Source organism: Cydia pomonella, chromosome 1 (assembly GCF_033807575.1).
Source record: "Cydia pomonella isolate Wapato2018A chromosome 1, ilCydPomo1, whole genome shotgun sequence".
Lineage (NCBI taxonomy): Eukaryota > Metazoa > Arthropoda > Insecta > Lepidoptera > Tortricidae > Cydia > Cydia pomonella.
In genome coordinates, this window is record NC_084703.1 from 3,877,891 (window position 1) to 3,898,340 (window position 20,450).

Sequence of the window (20,450 nt, forward strand, 5' to 3'; positions counted from 1 at the left end):
AACACTAGCAAGATTGCGACGGTCTTCTGTTAATCCGCGAAAATTCCGGGCTCTGTTTATCATGATGGATATACCTGCATATAATTCTTCTTAGCAATAACATCGTCTTCCAGCATAAGATAGAAGGTCCCCCTACTCTGCGCATACGCCATCAAGAAGATCGTGTCCAGGTTCTGTTTAGTTCTCCATCTCATTCTCTTGGAGGAATCCCCTAGAGTAGGCTCGATGCTGTCGAAATCTGGGTAGTAAGAGGGAGATGGAGAGATCACTTCGATGAGACCGCTTTCAACTTCTTTTGGGAACCTGAAAGGAATGGAAATAGGGTTATATACTAGGTTTGGTATGTACACATAATATTATAAAAAAATACACTGTCTGTTAAGCTTATGTGATAAAGTCATTAGATTTTTTTTTAATAGCCCGGTATAATGTCCCAGAAATTCTAAGCGGTTAAAAGGTTAATTATAGGTTATGACCTCTCGTTTGACTTTTATCGATTGTCTGATTATCAAAAGAGTTTGGAGCCGAAAACTATTTCCTTAAAATATTCCTTTACAAAACGGAGATTTGGGAAAGAAGAACAAAAAAATTCCAGAAATTTCCAAGAGCGTTTACAATTTTTTTTCAGCTACTTGCACATCTAACCACCTCCTAGCCTAGTCGGGAGTGAAGCAGGAGGTCCCAGGTTGGAATCCTGGTAAAGGCACTTACTCGTACGAGTATTAGTGTGTTCTTCTCACATAGTTATTTCAGCGTTATGGATGTTTTCTATGTATTTACATATTTATTTATATGTATCTATTATACATATCATCTACCCCCAACACAAGACTTATTTATATTGAGCTCACTGTTTGACTAGGTCGGTTTTTGTAACATTGTTCTATAATATTGATCTATTGATTTACATCTAGACTTACATCGTCTCGATTTGCTTCGCCGTGTTGATGACGAACTCCAAGTCCGCCTCGCCCACCATCACGATGATGACTGTCTCGTCGAGGTCGCCCTCGGTCATCCCGGTGATCAGGTGCTGGAATTGATAAAGGAATGGAAATGTCATTTATACAAAGATGACGTGCTCGTAAATTTAAATAAGTTCATAGATTTTTAGGTGCAGTGGGTTCAAGGTCTTCTCCGAACGAAGCTGGCTGAGCACTGCCGCCCGGGGTCGCGGATATCATTTTTATGAATCCAACTGCACCTTCGATCCCCACGCCTAATAATCTATCGTTTAACGACGTGTCACTTTCTTTTCGCACTTCCTGTCAAAGTAATCATGAGGTAGCTCTGTCCCGCTTCACCGTCACGTCGGTATGCGGATGACCACCTCCGCCATCTGGCGCGAGCCCCTCATGTGGTACGCCGGTCTGAGGCTGTAGGCGTCGTCTAAGAGGTGCGGCAGAGCTGGTAGGCGAAGAGCGTTTCGGGTTGCAGGTTCTTTAGGCCCAACCTGTCATGCGTCCCTTCCGCACTTACTGTCAAATTAACCAAGAGGTAGCTCTCCTCGTCTCGCTTCACCGTCGGTATGCCGATGACCACTTGCGCCAACTGGCGCGAGCCTCTCATGTGGTACGCCGGTCTGAAGCTGTAGGCGTCGTCTAAGAGATGAGCTGGTAGATGAAGATCGTTTCGGATTGCAGGTTCTTTAGACCCAACCTGTCATGCGTCCCTTCCGCACTTACTGTCAAAGTAACCAAGAGGTAGCTCTCCTCGTCTCGCTTCACCGTCGGTATGCCGATGACCACTTGCGCCAACTGGCACGAGCCTCTCATGTGGTACGCCGGTCTGAAGCTGTAGGCGTCGTCTAAGAGGTGCGGCAGAGCTGGTAGATGAAGATCGTTTCGGGTTGCAGGTTCTTTAGACCCAACCTGTCATGCGTCCCTTCCGCACTTACTGTCAAAGTAACCAAGAGGTAGCTCTCCTTATCCCGCTTCACCGTCGGTATGCCGATAACCACTTGCACCAACTGGCGCGAGCCCCTCATGTGGTACGCCGGTCTGAGGCTGTAGGCATCGTCTAAGAGGTGCGGCATGAGCTGGTAGATGAAGGGGAGAGTTTGGGGCTGCAGGTTCTTTGGGTCCACGCCGGACGCTGCTTTGGTACCTGAAATTATTTTTAAGTTTAATTCAAATATGGTATAGTGGATATGACGTCCGACTTTCAATCCGGAGGTCGTGGGTTCAAATCCTGGCTCGTACCAATGAGTTTTTCGGAACTTATGTACGAAATGTCATTTGATATTTACCACTAGCTTTTCGGTGAAGGAAAACATCGTGAGGAAACCTGCACACATCAGCGAAGAAATTCAAAGGTGTATGTGAAGTCCCCAATCCGCATTGGGCTAGCGTGGGGACTATAGCCCGAGCCCTCTTGCACATGAGAGGAGGTCTGTGCCCAGCAGTGGGACGTATATAGGCTGAATTATTATTATTATTATAATTCAAATAGGAATTTGACGGCTTCCTGGCCTAGTTTGTAGTGACCCTGCCTACGACTCAGGAGATCCCAGGTTCGAATCCTGGTAAGGGTTTATTTGGGTGTTTATCGCAAATATTTTTTACTGAGTTATTACCAATTAAACCCGAAAGATTTTAACCACGCATTCCTCAGGTTATAAGGAGTAGAAAATTTAGGAGTATTGGCAGAATTCGCAAAACAATTTTTTTTTGCATGCAATGCAAGGCAAACAAATGCGAGTTTACTTTAAAAAATTCAGAATTTTAATTTTTCTAGAAGATTTTTTTGAGAATAGATACATACCTCACAGTTTTTCTATACCACGTCGGTGGCAAACAAGCATACGGCCCGCCTGATGGTAAGCAGTCACCTAGCCTATGGACGCCACCAGAGAGAACTGTGCACTCCTTTTTAGGGTTCCGTACCCAAAGGGTCAAACGGGACCCTATTATATACTGAGACTCCGCTGTCCGTCCGTCCGTCTGTCACCAGGCTGTATCTCATGAACCGTGATAATTAGCCAGTTGAAATTTCTACAGATTATGTATTTCTGTTGCCGCTATAACAACAAATACTAAAAACAGAATAAAATAAATATTTCTTTCCAATCTCGAGGTTTTCATCCAATCACCGAAGTTAAGCAACGTCGGGCGGGGTAGAAAATTATATCGTAGGGAGTTCGTAGAACTCATTTACGGGGTAAAATATAAGACTATTAAGCGCCACTTGCACCATCCCACTAACCCAGGATTAACCGGTTAAACTGTTAACACAGTGTCAAATTGTACTCGACGTTTAACCAGTTAACTCCGGGTTAGTGGAATGATGCCAGTGGCGTTAAGAAGCCAATTGCATAATCTAGCTTTGAAGACCACCGCAGAAGTTGCATCTTTTTTTATTACGTCAGGTAGTCTATTATTGACTATTATACACAGACGGGCCAAAGATGTATACCGACTATTCTGATTTGCGTAGTTTGTGTGCGGGTTGTGACGAGGAGATTTTATTTTATTTCAAGTAAATATTTGTAACTTACAGCTAACAAGCCAAAGCGTTACAAATATTAATTAATATATATTAGCATTGCAATGATTTAAGACTAACAGTGACTAACTAACACATTAGGATGTTTCGAATACTTTGTTACAGAGGTAAGCTTGTTGCTACGCATCACGCGGGATTCGTTCAAACCTCGTTGTCTAACCTCAAACGTGGCGTTCATAATGCTAAAGGCAAGTAAGCCTATTAAAAGAATTAATTGCATCGTTTAAGTCGATAAAAAGATGACATCAACAATGTACGAACGAATTTTTAAATTGTTTCGTCGTACATATCATAATAACAAAGAGAATTTGAAATAGAGGTGGATTGTCAAAGAAAACTTTGTAGCCACAGTAAATTTACTGCCATTTTTCGACACATTAATTATTAAAACTTTTAGAACGCCATTTGAATTTGATCCTTATTACATATTTCACTTGTAATATGGATATAGAATAAAATTGGAAACGATGATATTTAATTAACTTAACACATAAGTATCAGTGAAAGAATAGTCAAATGGCGTTCTAAAAGTTTTAATAATGAATGTGTCTAAAGATGGCAGTAAATTTACTGTGGCTACAAAGTTTTCTTTGACAATCCACCTCTATTTCAAATTCTCTTTGCTAAGGCGCATATAAAGGATATGGTGGAAATATTCTTTGTCAACGGATAAGTCTCGGTAGCTTTTTTTAGCCCGCCTGATGGTAAGCAGTCATTGTAGCCTATGGACGTCTGCAACACCAGAGGTATTACATGCGGGTTGCCGACCCTTTAAAAACCTGTGCACTCCTTTTTGAAGAGCCCCATACTGTAGTCCCTCGGGAAAACCTCCGCAGGAAGCTCATTCCACAGCCGAAGCGCTCGCGGGAGGAAATTCCTCTTAAACCGCACAGTACGCGACCATTTAGGTTCTAGGGTGTGAGGATGAACACCCTGCCGATGGCGAGCGGTGCGGTGATAGAAAGCGGCCGTTGGCATCATGTCAAACAATTCCTCAGAGCACAGCCCATTGTACAAGCGGTAGAACACACACAAGGAGGCAAAGTCTTGTTGATAGAGCCATGAATTGGTATCCCAGAGTCGCGAATTCGACTCTCACCCGAGACAGTATTTCTACTATTCCTTTGTATCTTAGCATTGGAAAAGGGAGCTTATCTATACGCTAATAAAGTCCACTTACCAGTGAGGTTCTTGAGTAGTTGGACCACCTCAGGAGTCATTGTAGTGCTCGGGCCGATGATTTTCTCTGATTGCTCTGCAATGCCGAAGTCTATCAGCTTGGACTGAAAAAAAAAACAATTCACAAATAAATGGGTAAATCAAAACTACCTTTTTTGTTGTTATTTTGGCGGGTCAGCCAGGGGACAATAATTAGACCAACTCCAACCAGATAATTATCATTCCAATATGAGATTAAAAATCATTCCAATATGATATGGTTTCAATCTCCTTTTCAACCAAAGACGTTGAAAAGGAGATTTGTTTTTGAGACGTTGAGGAGGAGTTTTGTCTGACAGATCAGCGGCGGTATCATGGTCGCAATTTTATCACTTATCATGCCATGCGTCGCTTTCGCACTTACATACTTGTTAGAACGTGACAGGCATGATGACAGATGATAAAAAACCAACCATCATAGCCCTAATGATCATACTGGAATGAGATTAAATAACTAAAGCTGCGGCGTGTATGTGTGTTTCATTACGCTTAAAAGTAAAAGTAAAGTAAAAGTAAGTAGTAGTAAGTAAAGTAAAGTAAGTAAAAGTGGCCTGGCAACATGTCCGCATCGTAAATGTTTGCGGCTATAGACATGTCGCCAAGCACCATTAAAGTAGGTAGTAGGTACTTGGTGAATGATGTAGGCTCGTATCAAATAACTATTTCCATTACTCCGAAACACTTCGAGATTTCTCACATGATCTGCAAATACTAATATGTATTGCCCTGGTATTGCCTTTTTCCACGGTCATGTTGGAAACTTATGTTGTGTGACGCTTTGGAAACAGGTAGGTATTTTTATTTTTCTTATAATACCTTTAAGCGCTTTTAAAAAGCGCTGGTGGCCCAGCGATAAGAGCGTGCGACTTGCAATCCGGAGGTCGCGGGTTCAAACCCTGGCTCGTACCAATGAGTTACGGAACTTATGTACGAAATATCATTTGATATTTACCAGTCGCTTTTCGGTGAAGGAAAACATCGTGAGGAAACCGGACTAATCCTAACAAGGCTTAGCTTACCCTCTGGATTGGAAGGTCAGATGGCAGTCGCTTTCGTAAAAACTAGTGCCTACGCCAAATCTTGGGATTAGTTGTCAAGCGGACCCCAGGCTCCCATGAGCCGTGGAAAAAATGCCGGGATAACGCGAGGAAGAAGAAGACCATCTCCTGTGTTTCAATATATCTTTTATTTATGTAAATATCGTATAAATGTCATAAAATATTTGTATATTCTTGTTTTTGTTTGACATTATTCCCCTGAATTTGAACATGCGCTAGGTGGCGTTACTGACGTGCACGTAGCGAAAATCCTAAACTGAAAATGATCATATACTTTTTATCTACTTCATTTTCCATATAGCTGGCATTTACTTATATATTTTAATATATGTATGTTGTACATGTATTTATACCTCTATTTACTTTTTTTTGTATAAGATATTGTTTTGTTTTGTGTATATTCTGTGCTAGACTTCTTAAATTGCATCTGAACCACCTACTGACATGACATAAATTTATTTAATTCCGCTACCTAAAGGTTGTCTAGAAGAGATCGCTTTTTAGCGATAAGACCGCCTGTTGTTAACCTCTTAATGTGCTGTAATATTTGTATTGTTTCTGTATTGATTGAGTTGTGCAATAAAGAGTATTTGTATTGTATACTTTAAGTCTATGAAAATATGTTATCAACTTAAACTGCTCGCAGGTCCATTTCCCTAATGCACCACACATTCTTATGAAAGTATTCATAAATAGCTAGAATTTCAATAATATCTGAACTGTACTTTTATTACCAATAAAATCTAAGCTGAAAGAAATTGCGATTTGTTTATATACGTGTTTATATTACTTCCTCGCAGACATTTTATAACAAGGTGAAGTTATTTTCTGCGGTTCTTGATTAATTGATTATATAATGTTTTATTAATTGTTATTTAGTGTCTTTATTTGTCTTGTCTAGCAAGAAATCCATCCAGGCGGCAAGTTTTCAATAAAAAGTAAAACCGGCCAAGAGCATGTCGGGCCACGCTCAGTGTAGGGTTCCGTAGTTACTCTTCCGTCACAATAAGCTAAACTGGAGCTTAAAGGATAGTAAATTGTTAACCAAGGTATGAAACGGTACCTTTCACCCGAGTTAAACAAATAGGCAAATTTGCATAATCAGTAACTAATTAAAGTAAGTATTTTTACTATGAAGGGAAAACGATTTTCGGAGCGATTATCTCCGTATATATTCACTTTATCAAAAAAATTTTCTTGAAAACCCCTATTAGTTTTGAAAGACCTTTCTAACGATACCCCACACTCTAGGGTTGAAGCGAAAAAAAAAATTCACCCCCACTTTACGTGTAGGGGAGGTATCCTAAAAAAAAATTAGATTTTATTGTACGACTTTGTCGGCTTAATTGATTTATATATCCATGCCAAATTTCAGCTTTCTAGCACTAACGACCACGGAGCAAAGCCTCGGACAGACAGACAGACAGACAGACGGACATGGCGAAACTATAAGGGTTCCTAGTTGACTACGGAACCCTATTAAAAATGGCGGCCGCCGCATGCGCGGTTGTCGAAGAGCGTTCAATTGGAGACATAAAAGACATTATACATATATTAGAGAATCCATATAACGCCTAGATCAAGCATAATGGCAATCATTCAATTTGAGCATACGCTTTCATCAACTATCAGGCGATATGCATCAATTATCTTAATTCCAACACGCTTTTCACCCTCTTTAGGGAGGACTTTCGGGATAAAAACTTTTTTATGACCTTCTTCGGGTCACAAACTATCTCTATACCAAATTTTAACTACATCGGTTCAGCGCTTCGAGCAACACCGGTTTCCGATCCGTCGGAAGGGAGGAGTCCAAGCGATATTTTGCCGTACAAATCTATCTGCCATTTTTTGCGGCGGGAAACGTGCAGTGCAGTGCGACTGTGGCACTTCTCACTCAATTCATACAAAATCTAATCTGTAATGACGACACAAATACATAGAATTTGGACCCGGGTACGTCCTTAAACTACGTCCATAAGGGAGGTATGGGCATTGTGAATGTCATCTCGCTTTGTGTGGTAGGGCACATCCAGTGGATGTCATTCCAGATCTAGAGCAGAGCCCAACTGGGGAAGTACCTCCACCTTACAGAAAACAGCAGCCAAATAACACTAGACCCTACTCATAGTGTTGTGTTCCTGCCGGTGAGTAAGGTTGCCAGAGCTCAACGAGGGGGGGCGGGTTTAGGGTCGGCAACGCGCATGGAACTCCTCTGGAGTTGCAGGCGTACTTAGGCTACGGAGACTGCTTACCATCAGGCGGGCCGTATGCTTGTTTGCCACCGACGAAAAAAAAAATATAGAAAATGACACACGTCAAAGACCTTGCACACCTCGTTTTTTTTTTGTGTACGGACGAGTCACAACACGCACCGTGCTATGCCCAGTCGGGCATGTGCTTCGGCAGAGGGGAAACAGTGCGAAAGCTGACTCCCTTCCCGGTGTGGCTCGAAGGTTCATCGGTTTAAGCGTAAGACATAACAGACAGACATACTCGCATTTATAATAGTACCTAGGCGACCGAGCTTTGCTCGGTTATAACTATTTATTGTAATATGGTGGTGTATAGGTGATAATCTTAACTACATTTTTTTACTAAATTAAACTTCTCTAAAACAATAAAAATTAAAAAATTATATAAAATTGAACATATAAAAATAAAAAAGTTAGTCACCGGGCGAGATTCGAACCCGTAACACTCGTTTAGCAGTCCGCGTCTTAACCCGCTGGACCAGACGGACAGTGGCCGGCAACACGAAATTAGCGACCATATTCTGCGTCGAAAGAAAAACGCATGAAAACTCGAAAACACGCGTTTTCCCAAACATAAGACTAATCTAGATCGATTGTTTACCCCCAAAAACCCCCATATACCAAATTTCAGCAAAATCGTTAGAGCAGTTTCCGAGATCCCGGAAATATATATATATATATATATATATACAAGAATTGCTCGTTTAAAGGTATAAGATTAAGTATGGATTTTCAATGCAAATATGCGTTAAATATCTGGCGACTGCAATATGCGCAACCTGTATTGTTAGATACTAGCTCCGTTTGGATACGCGCCAGGAACTCAGCTATTCTATCATTTTTTTCCATTCTTCACTGAAATAAAGTAAAGCACTTTGCATGGTACGTTTTAACATTCCTGACAACGTACCAAAAACAACCTACGTAATTTAGTCGGGTTATTTGTTACCCACCATAAAACTGTGACAAGGGCAAACAATCATAGAGTTTTCTCTGCTACTCCTACTGAAAGTTCCATAAGACCATCTCGTTCGGTCATCTGCCGGTTTTACCATTTCATCTCTATACCTTCATTGGTAAAATCGCTCAGATCCCTGGCGCTTGGCCAAATGGAGCTTGTAAGGTGAAGGCTGCACAAAATGCAGTCGCTAGATTATAATCAATGCAGATTTTCAGCAAAATATTCTCAAAAGTCTTCAAAATTACAGAAATTTTAGATATACCAAAACACCATTTTTTAAAAACACAATTTAACATCATATCAAGACTGAGGCAAGATGCACGACGGAGGCTTCGTCGTGCATCTTGACTCATATGGTTATAACTTTTAGGACGCCATATGACTTTGATCCTAATTCTTTTACTGATATGTGAAAGACACTAACAACTTATCAGTGAAAGATCAAGGATCAAATTCAAATGGCGTTCTAAAAGTTTTAATCATGTGTCGAAAGATGGCAGTAAATTTTCCGTGGCTACACAAAGTTTTCTTTGACAATCGACCTCTATTTCAATTACTTTTTGCTGATCTGTTATTTTAGACTACCTACTCTCTGACATAAATGAAAGTAAATCATATCGGAGCCGGAGAGTTGGGCCGTTTCCTTGTTACACAAACTAACCTTTCGGCTATCTTCTTAAATTCTTATATTTTACTAATGTACGAGGATGAGTATGAGTATCGGGTTAAATTGTAAAATTAAGCACAACTTTGGGAAAAATTAAATTATTTTTACCAAATATTTTGATTTGTGTTATAAGTAGCCACACTATATGCCAGTGGCGGCGAGCAGAGCAGAGGAAGTTACAAGGCGGCATTCGTAGGGAACCCGGAGCTAATTTTGCTTTCCTTTTCTCCATGAACCGATCGTGAAAGTAATCAACGGGCTGAAGTTTAGACAAGCCGGTGGGAATCGAGTTCTTTGAACGATCCGCCACTGCTATATACTATATATGAATGATAAGCTGAAATAGATGTCATATATTAAAGATTGTATATGTATATAAATAATTATAAAACTAAGGCTTAAATATAAAATAAATATTTGGGGTCAATCTTACACCCCCAAACTAAGCAAAGCTTGTACTATGGGTACTAGGGGTCGATATACATACTTAAACATATAAATACATACTTATATACATACAATACACCCATGACTCAGGAACAAATATCCGTGCTCATCACAAAAATGCTCTTACCTGCATATGCATAACCTCAACCTGTCTGGCGCGATACAGGGTGTCCAAAAACTGGAGATGAGCCTGCATCTGGGCCAGGCGTGCCTCCATCTCCTCCTCTCGATTGAGCCGGGCTGGAACAACATTGGTAGCTTAGTTGGATAGTGGTGAAGGCACAGACCACAAATACTAGACGTAGCACATAAGACAATCGAGGTCACCACATATAAGCGCTCCTGTACACATTTAGTATGGGAGCACACAGCAACAGAGGACCTACCGCGAACCACGTTCGACGTGTAGCCTCCCTGTCACACTTACGAACGAACTAACAAGTGCGACAGAGTGGCAACACGTCGAACGCGGTTCGCGGTAGGCCCTCAGTTACGAACAGTATCGCATGAATTAAAATGCGTGAGTTTTGTGGAAAACTACGTTGGAACGAAGTATATTATTATTGATAAACGTAATAATATTATTAATTAACAAACACTCAATCGAAAAAATAATAATAACTATCGAATCTGCTTACAAAATTTAAGAAATCAGTTCAAAAATGCAACGGGCATCTGGGACGAGACAACAATCAAACATAAGAAAACATTTTTGTACAAGCTGGAACTGATACGCTTAGCCAGAGCTTCACCCTTAAGCTTCAAATTCAAGGGGAAAAAAATACAAATATGCATACACGTCCGGGGATCGAACCAGGATCGTCGCTGATACCACCTGTTTCTAAGCGGCCGTTTGCCAACTGCGCCACTATAAGTCAATACGTGCCATCCTAAGTAGGTACTACTTTTTGTCATTAGTGGAACAGAAAATGTGTATTCACTTTGATCTATCCAAGTCGATGCGAAGTTAGCTTAGACAGACTGGCATTTATTATTATTAAATCATTTATTGCAGACAACATTGATCCATATACATATAACATTTATAAAAAGAATTAAAATAAAAACGAAAATTTAAATCGATTTAAAAACTAGACATTAAAATTTACATGATTAAGCATTTCATTGATTAAATTAAAATAATAAATGGATTTAATAAACAAGGATAAAATAAATTAAAATGTCAAGCTTCCTATAAACTATAAATAACTGCAATTAAAATTAAAAATTAAAATGCAAGAATATGAAGACTGTGCCAGTGTCTAGCAATCGGGCAATCTAGCCTGTTTGCCACCAGACTCAGGATGCTGTTTGGGCTCTCCCGTACACGGCGCATAATGGAAGCTGTCCGTTTTCGCAATATGGCCGGGAAACTATCTATATGTGAGTCCGCAAACATACCAGAAGCGCTGCAGTACTTAGGAAGACCCAACAGCATCCTTAGTATGTTATTATACTGAACGCGCAAGGCGTTTATTGCCCTCTGAGTATAGTTAACCCACAGGCTGCACGTGTACAAGGACTGGCAATATGCCTTAAATAGGGTTATTTTAACTTCCCTTGTACATCGTGCAAACCTGCGAGCCACCATGTTGCCCCGGACAGCCAACGCCCTGCGCTCCCTCTCAATGTCTGGATCGTCCGAGAGGCACTCCGTGACCCAATGACCCAGGTACTTGAATTTCTTGGTTCTATTAAGAGGTACTCCATACAGCGAGACATCCGGCACCCTATCCACCTTATGCTCTCGCGGCTGGAAAACTAGAACCTCACTTTTAGCCACATTGTACCTAAGTCCATGCGTCACGGCATACTCCTCGCACATGCTCAAAAGTTTTCTGATTGCACAAACAGAGGGCCCCAACAGCACCATGTCATCTGCGTAACTGATATTGTTTACCATTTCCCCGGCTATGGCACATCCGACCCTGGTGCTGCTGAGACTCTCTATGAGCGCATTGATGTATAGGTTGAAGAGACGCGGAGAGGATAACCCCCCCTGCCTCACCCCGCACCCCAACCTGTACTCATCAGAAAACGCGTTGCCCCACTTGACGACATTCGTTTGGTTATTGTACCAATAATCAAAAACACCTATTACCTCCTCTGGTACGTCTGTCTCTGTACGCAGCTTATGCCATAGTAGGTCGTATGACACCATATCAAAAGCTTTAGATAGGTCAAGAAAACACCCGTAAACCGGCGTTTTCCTATCGGTGTAGTATCGGACAGTGTGCTTGAGACAAAGAATTGCTGTTTCGGTCGATAACCCAGCTCGGAAACCAAACTGTGCATCATGCAACTTAAGGTATTTACACAGCTGTCGATCAAGCAAACTGTCCAACACCTTAGCTACAGTGGTCGCTAGTGATGTGGGTCTATAGTTGGACTTATCCGTCGGATCACCAGTTTTATTCTTGATTATTGGTACAACCACCGTTTTCATACACTCGTCAGGCAGATACGAGTGACGTACCGCCAGTGTGTAAAACATCGCTAACACACGCGGCAGGTGCCCTCCAGCATACTTAAGATGTTCAATACTAATACCATCATGACCAGGAGATTTACCCCTGGTCATATTACGCACGACTGAAGCTACCCCTGCCGCGTCAAACTTAATAGGCGACCCACACCTTCCGGTGACACTCTTCACCGCCTGACGAGTACTTGCCTGACTATTTAGTGGCTTAACCAAAAACGTGTCCTTGAACATGTTTGCTATGTCCGCGGGCTCGTTGGGGATTGGGGACCACTGTATCGCCGGCATGTATTTTTTAGCCTATGAGATTTTTCCGAGAAAGAGATGGCGAGACGACTTGGATGCGTTTCAGCGGGATTGGCGGGACCTTGCTCAGCACAGGAAGGATTGGACAGAAAGAGGGGATGAGAGCGACACACAAATAGGCTAAAAAAATATTTTTTTTGTGTATACAAGGTGCCCGTGAGCATTGCGAGAGATTTTAACGGTGCATTCCTGATGGCAACAGAAGCAAAAAAATTTATATGACTTTTTGTGAAATTGACAGAAAAAAAATGTTTTTTGTTTTTTTTTTTTTTCCTTTTTTTTAACACTCCTGTACATAAAACGTAATTTTTTTGATAAACACAACCTAAAATTAACTAAAAAGTTTTTTTTTATTTGAAGGTAGCCTCTCGAATATTTTTTTTTAATTTTTCGATGTCAATCAATGTATGTCCAGACTAGACCTCAAAGTGGCAATACCGCAATCAAAAATGTGTTTTGTACCGACTTATGGCGAAAGAATGATTTCGAAAAACATTTAATTATCTCTGAAACTAGGCCTAATCCAGGAAATATATGACATTTTAGTTTCTAAATATTACCAGGAATTCACCGTTAAACTCTCGTAATGCTTACGGGCACCTTGTATATGTTAGTTTATAACCTATGGGCCCTAGTTGCCTGAATATAAACGATATTTGATTTTGATTTACCTACTTTAATTATGGAGCGTGCATTATAGATTTTATATAGATAGTGTCCTTCATGAAGACGCGCGCCTTGACTCATATTAATAGTTAGATATGACAAATCTGCGCGTCATCATGGATGGCACAAACTATATAAAAGTCAATAGGTAATGCAAGGAACTAAAAATAGAGAAATAACTAGGCTTTGGAGTTTTCAAAACACAGTAAGACTAAAATGAGCTATGGAGTCGCTATTAACATTAAAATTAAAATGATACTCACAGTAATTCTCACTCAGTAATTTAAAAGTATGACTTTAATTTAATTTCGACTCTATTGCTCAATTTAGTCTTAATACGCTATGAAAATTGCGAAGCCTGAACGTAACACTTACACACATACGCGCCTACAATAAATGGTAAACGCACTAGGGCGCAAAGTGGCACGACATACATAGCAAACTGGTGGGCGGGGGGCGACATGATTAAATAATTGAAGCCGTATATTAGGGTGAACTCGGCTAGGTTCGTGGTTCTTATAACTAACCAATTAAAATCCCTACGCTAATCATAACATTTTTTATGTATATCAAAACTTGGAAACCTGTAATTGGCTTCTCTGATAATAATAATAATAATATCCCCCAGGGCAGCTTGTGGCGAGCTGAATGGGAAGTGACGTCCCTTGGGTCCCATACCCCGAGAGTCTGTCAGGCCCCTCTCTCCGGCTTGCCTTCATAGGCCGGCTGGAGTGAACACTGAGCAGGGGCCGCAGGACTCTCACCTCTGGCTTGCCTTTACCGGCCGTCCAGAGTGGGGTGTCAGAGCTATATGCTCGCAGGGTGGAAGTGAAATTTGCATAAGACGCGAGTTGGCACAGTGGCTGTTTACAGCCACTGAGTAGAAAGCGGCGCACACCTCTCCACACCCTGAGCCGCTCACGCAATGTTGCCCCCTTGTCGCTCCGTGCGAGCGGCCGTTTTTGGGGACCCATATTGTGAGTTGGCGAGTCACCACCTGCCCATTTTGTCCTGTTTTTTAAAACATATGATCAGGGCAGGTGCCATAGTATCCTCCATAGTCCGGTTACCAGTCCACTTGCAACTGAACCCAATAGCCCGGTTTATATTTGTACCCTCCTTTTTTTTTACAATAGTCCTAGACTAACCGGGGCTCTTCCTTGGGTGCACTACTATAGTGCAAACAGGGATAATCGTCGGTTGGTGTCACATTACTTTTAGAGTAAATTGTCTTATTACAAGGGGCCTCTACGTGTTGGCTTCGGCCCCACGCACGCCTTCCAAATGCCCAGGACCCCATGGTCCCGTGAATTTGTAAGAGACATACAAATAATAATAATAATAAATATTATAGGACATTATTACACAAATCGACTAAGTCCCACAGCAAGCTCAATAAGGCTTGTGTTGAGGGTACTTAGACAACGATATATATAATATATAAATATTTATAAATACTTAAATACATATATACATATTTATGTTAACCTAGTTTTAGTTTACTAAGGCTGTTGGTTTTCCGAATAAAAAAAAAATAAAAATAAAAAAGCGGCCAAGTGCGAGTCGGACTCGCGCATGAAGGGTTCCGTTTCAGTTATGACGTATTTAAAAAAATCTACTTACTAGATCTCGTTCAACATTTTACCACTTTGGACACAAATTTTTTCACTTTGGAAGTGTCCCTCGCGCAAACTATTCAGTTTAGAAAAAAATGATATTAGAAACCTAAATATCATTTTTCAAGACCTATCCATAGATACCCCACACGTATGGGTTTGATGAAAAAAATTTTTTTTTAAATTTTATGACTTATTAGAAAAAAAAACCAACTTACTCGATCTCGTTCAAACCAATTTTCGGTGGAAGTTTGCATGGCAATGTATATCATATATTTTTATTAGATTTTTCATTCTGTTATTTTAGAAGTTACGGGGGGGGGACACATTTTACCACTTTGGAAGTGTCTCTCGCGCAAACTATTCAGTTTTGAAAAAAATGATATTAGAAACCTCAATATCATTTTTAAAGACCTATCCATAGATACCCCACACGTATGGGTTTGATGAAAAAAGATTTTTTGAGTTTCAGTATGGGGAACCCCCAAAATTTATTCTTTTTTTTTCTATTATTGTGTAAAAATCCTAATGCGGTTCATAGAATACATCTACTTACCAAGTTTGAACAGTATAGTCCTTATAGTTTCCGAAAAAAGTGGCGGTGACATAATCGGACAGACAGACGGACATGACGAATCTATAAGGGTTCCGTTTTTTGCCATTTAGCTACGGAACCCTAAAAAGAGCGGATCGATTAAACTGCTGGATCGATATTTATTTACCTTTTGAACGCAAAGAACACCTAGTCTTGTTTCTAGTCGTGCCCACAGCGCCAAGGACAACTATAGGTGTCATGGCGGACGCTGTCAAAGTACCCTTCACACTTTCGAGTAAGGTTTACATTAGCTCGCTTGCGCCCGGGGGCTTGGCGTTTGAGAGATGTTTGTGTTTGACGACCGGTTTGGCCTAGTGGGTAGTGACCCTGCCTACGAAGCTGATGGTCCCGGGTTCAAATCCTGGTAAGGGCATTACAACATGTATTTGTGTGATGAGCATGGATATTTGTTCCTGAGTCATGGGTGTTTTCTATGTATTTAAGTATTTATAAATATTTATATATTATATATATCGTTGTCTAAGTACCCTCAATACAAGCCTTATTGAGCTTACTGTGGGACTTAGTCAATTTGTGTAAGAATGTCCTATAATATTTATTTATTTTATTTATTTATTTATACCATAGAACGTTCAAAGGGTACACAACAGCCACCGACCGCAACGAAACTTGCTTTTATATAAATTAACCGCTTCAACATCGGTACGTATGTTTGTGAGCTGCAATGCCACAGTCAGATTGACAGGCAGAGGTATAAAACCGGGGATAAAAAGTAAGACTCTGACAAAAATAATACTGTAAAATATGGGGCGCAAATCCCCACCAGGTGCACCGGGTAGTGCTACAACACTGTTTTTTCTTTCAAAACGACTTAAATCATAAGCTCATTTAAGTGTTACAATATGTTGACGACCGGTCTGGCCTTGTTGGTAGTGACCCTGCCTATGAAGCCGATGCATCGATGGTCCCGGGTTCAAATCCTGGTAAGGGCATTTATTCGTGTGATGAGCATGGTTATTTGTTCCTGAGTCATGGGTGTTTTCTATGTATTTAAGTATTTATAAATATTTATATATTATATATATCGTTGTCTAAGTACCCTCAATACAAGCCTTATTGAGCTTACTGTGGGACTTAGTCAATTTGTGTAAGAATGTCCTATAATATTTATTTATTTTATTTATTTATTTATACCATAGAACGTTCAAAGGGTACACAACAGCCACCGACCGCAACGAAACTTGCTTTTATATAAATTAACCGCTTCAACATCGGTACGTATGTTTGTGAGCTGCAATGCCACAGTCAGATTGACAGGCAGAGGTATAAAACCGGGGATAAAAAGTAAGACTCTGACAAAAATAATACTGTAAAATATGGGGCGCAAATCCCCACCAGGTGCACCGGGTAGTGCTACAACACTGTTTTTTCTTTCAAAACGACTTAAATCATAAGCTCATTTAAGTGTTACAATATGTTGACGACCGGTCTGGCCTTGTTGGTAGTGACCCTGCCTATGAAGCCGATGCATCGATGGTCCCGGGTTCAAATCCTGGTAAGGGCATTTATTCGTGTGATGAGCATGGTTATTTGTTCCTGAGTCATGGGTGTTTTCTATGTATTTAAGTATTTATAAATATTTATATATTATATATATCGTTGTCTAAGTACCCTCAACACAAGCCTTATTGGGCTTACTGTGGGACTTAGTCAATTTGTGTAATAATGTCCTATAATATTTATTTATTTATTTAATATAATATTAGTGGTTGTCTACTTTAAATCGTCATATATAATATAATCATTTTGAAGATTAATTTAAATTTCTACTTTTGGAGCATTTAATAGGGCATTAAGTATAGTCTACAAAGAATTGGATTCGTCAAAATAAATCAAATAAGCCCAATTACGAGTGGTCCAATTGTAGCCACCGAACAGCTCCACGCGTACCTCTTCCGTCTCCATCATCAGATATATATACTAGTAAAGTCTAACACCGATACGGCTAATACATGTTGGTCATAATAGACGAAAGTAAGGACACTAAGGACGATTTTTACTATCATAAATATGAGCTTAGCTGGAAGGTGAATGCAGGTGAAAGGTGAAGGAGAAAGGTTAGCTGGAAGAGATCTGACATCTTTTACTTTGGTATGTCAACTTTGTGTAAACTTGTCTATGTGCAAGCATTTATACAAGCTTGTTTCCATACTTTTGGCTTGGGGTATATATGTTTACAATAATTTTAATGATAAACGATTTGCCTGACACAATTCTCTCAGCTGCTTGTTTGCTTGCGGACGACCTAAAGTTGTTGCTCGGCGTCAGTAGTATAGTGGATAGCGCTGCATTGAAGAGCGATATCAATGCGGCGGCTGAATGGAGTGTAAAAACCGGCTGCCTTTTAATACAGCAAAATGCAAGATCATAAGCGCTCGCCACTTTTAGCCGATTATAGCCTGGGGAACGTTGGTTTTGAAAGAGTTCAGGAAATGAGGGTCCTAGGTTTAGTCTTAGATATTAAACTTGATTTCAATAAATACGTAACTGATATTTGTAAGCAGGCTAGTAAAACCCTAGGTTTCGTCATGAGGGCGTCGAAACAGTTCCATGTCGGAGTCGCTGTGGTTCTATACAGTGCCTATGTCCGTAGTAGGTTGGAATATGGGGCTGTTATTTGGGATCCCTACGAGGCTAAATACTCCATGATGGCGGAAAGAAGACAGCGTAAATCGCCCGCTGGTTGTATCGCAAAGCCTACGGGTATTATTCATTCATACCCCTTCATTGTTTGTTTCCGGGATGGTTGGACTAGACACGCTTCGAATGAGGAGGAAGTTGTTGTTATTAGTCCACTATCTTTCTATCGTACACCACAGAGTGGACTGCCTAGCTGTGCTAGAGAAGATCAGATTGGTGGTTCCGGTGAGGGTCCCTCAGGATATGAACTGCGTGGCGGTGGCGCCGCGCCGCCGACCGGGCCTGTTGCAGCGCGTGTCTGCTTGCACGTGCCACGCTCGACACGCTCCTACCGCGTGCAATTTCTTTACTGCACTTAATGCTCACTCAGCATGAGGAGCCTGACATGTTGACCAGAAAATTTGCCCAATAATGTCGTATTGCCAAACTTGTATTATCTTATTTGACTATTTCTCTTTCTGATATATTTTCTGTTTATGTATAATTAATAATTTAGCGTGTAAGTGCTTTGGTGTAATGACATACTGTAAACTTAGATTGTATTTAATTCGTTTCTGGAACGATCTTCCTCTCCCAATACGACAAGCACAGAGCAAATTTTCCTTCAAACGCCAATTACGTAAATACTTTTCGGATGTACATCAACATTGTAAGACCATATGACGGTTTTAAATGGGTATATATATGTGTGTGTATGTATATATACATGGTATATGTTTGTATTTATTATAATACTATGTATTTATGCATGTTTATTTATAATAGTAGTTTAGATAGTGACTTTTATCTCTCTGTACTGATTTTCTTTTCCGCACCAATTGTAAGTTTATGCTTGGCCCAATGGTTGACTGGTAGAGAATGCCTTAAGGCATTAAGTCCGCCATTTGTACTTTTTTTGTATTGTGCAATAAAGGTTAAATAAATAAATTTAAGTGAAAAATTGAAATGAAATGAAATAAGGGAGCAAATGATTTTGGATCTACGCATTGGCCCGAATTCACCCTACCTTGACACCCCCGTTTTATCGACCCATTTCCAACCTCTTTTCAATCAGGGTAATGGCTATTTAAGCCATACAAAGATTTACGTCCCAATTTATTTTTCCCCGTTAGTTAAGAGTCCGCATCAAACCGGCCAAATTTCACCTTCCCATACAAACGGAGTTTCATTCTCATTTTAAAACTAAGTCTTGGACTGTAATAAAATTTTGCACTTACAATAACATGAGACACACTGACCTATCACACATAGACGGTTAGTCCTCATAAGGCTAATCTGCCAAAAGTGAAGCCGAAACACGATCGATGTGTGCGTGCGACGCTCGTGTCTTACGCTCAGCGACACACTCATATATACAAAAACGGGTTGCCAGAGTTCATTTATTCCCCTTAAAGTAGATGGATTTTAACCACATCCTTATACTTGGCTATCAATCATTTAGGAGTGTGTATGTAGATATTAAATTTATAGCAAAAGCTTTCAAGGTTTCTTTTAAGGACTTTGCATTTCTGTACTTTGTGAAATAATGTTTAAATAAAAAACGTTTATTTTTTTATTTTACAAATGTGCACAAATAATAGCTGGTAGAATTGACTTTGGAATAATGATTTTAAATGATAAATATTTAATGACGATCATATGGATTAGATTTGGTTTGATTTTATTTGATATCTTACATTTAATATTTTCTTCGAGTTGGTATGGTGAAAAGTTTTGTGTTTCACTTGGGGCAAAATTTGTTTAACTCTCGTAACTTGAAACCCTCGCAACGCTCAAGATTCCATTTTTAGAAATTTTGGGATCTTTATCTACTTAGCTCGATAATATTGCTAATTAGCACGAGCGGTTAAACAACAACTTTCCCTCTTGTAAAACAAATAACTATTTATCGTCAGTACTAGTAATTATACCTGCCGGCCTAGCCAAGGTTGCAATCGCTATTGCTTCGACAACGAAACGCTTTGTGTCTCTCTATCAGTCTTCCATATAAGTGCGACAGTGACAGTTGCGTTTC

At 40.2% G+C, this 20,450-nt stretch overlaps 1 protein-coding gene across 1 annotated transcript in view; it reads right to left on the minus strand.

Moving 5' to 3' along the window:
* Nucleotides 1-20,450, minus strand: part of LOC133526576 (alpha-1,3-mannosyl-glycoprotein 4-beta-N-acetylglucosaminyltransferase A-like) — a 108,565-nt gene that overhangs the window by 17,600 nt on the left and 70,515 nt on the right. Inside the window, exons 3-7 of the mRNA XM_061863262.1 lie at nucleotides 10,238-10,350; nucleotides 4,685-4,787; nucleotides 1,898-2,106; nucleotides 921-1,033; nucleotides 75-303 (exon numbers count right to left, since the gene is read on the minus strand). Of these exons, the coding sequence (XP_061719246.1) occupies nucleotides 75-303; nucleotides 921-1,033; nucleotides 1,898-2,106; nucleotides 4,685-4,787; nucleotides 10,238-10,350 (767 nt within the window). The remainder of the gene's footprint in view (nucleotides 1-74; nucleotides 304-920; nucleotides 1,034-1,897; nucleotides 2,107-4,684; nucleotides 4,788-10,237; nucleotides 10,351-20,450) is intronic.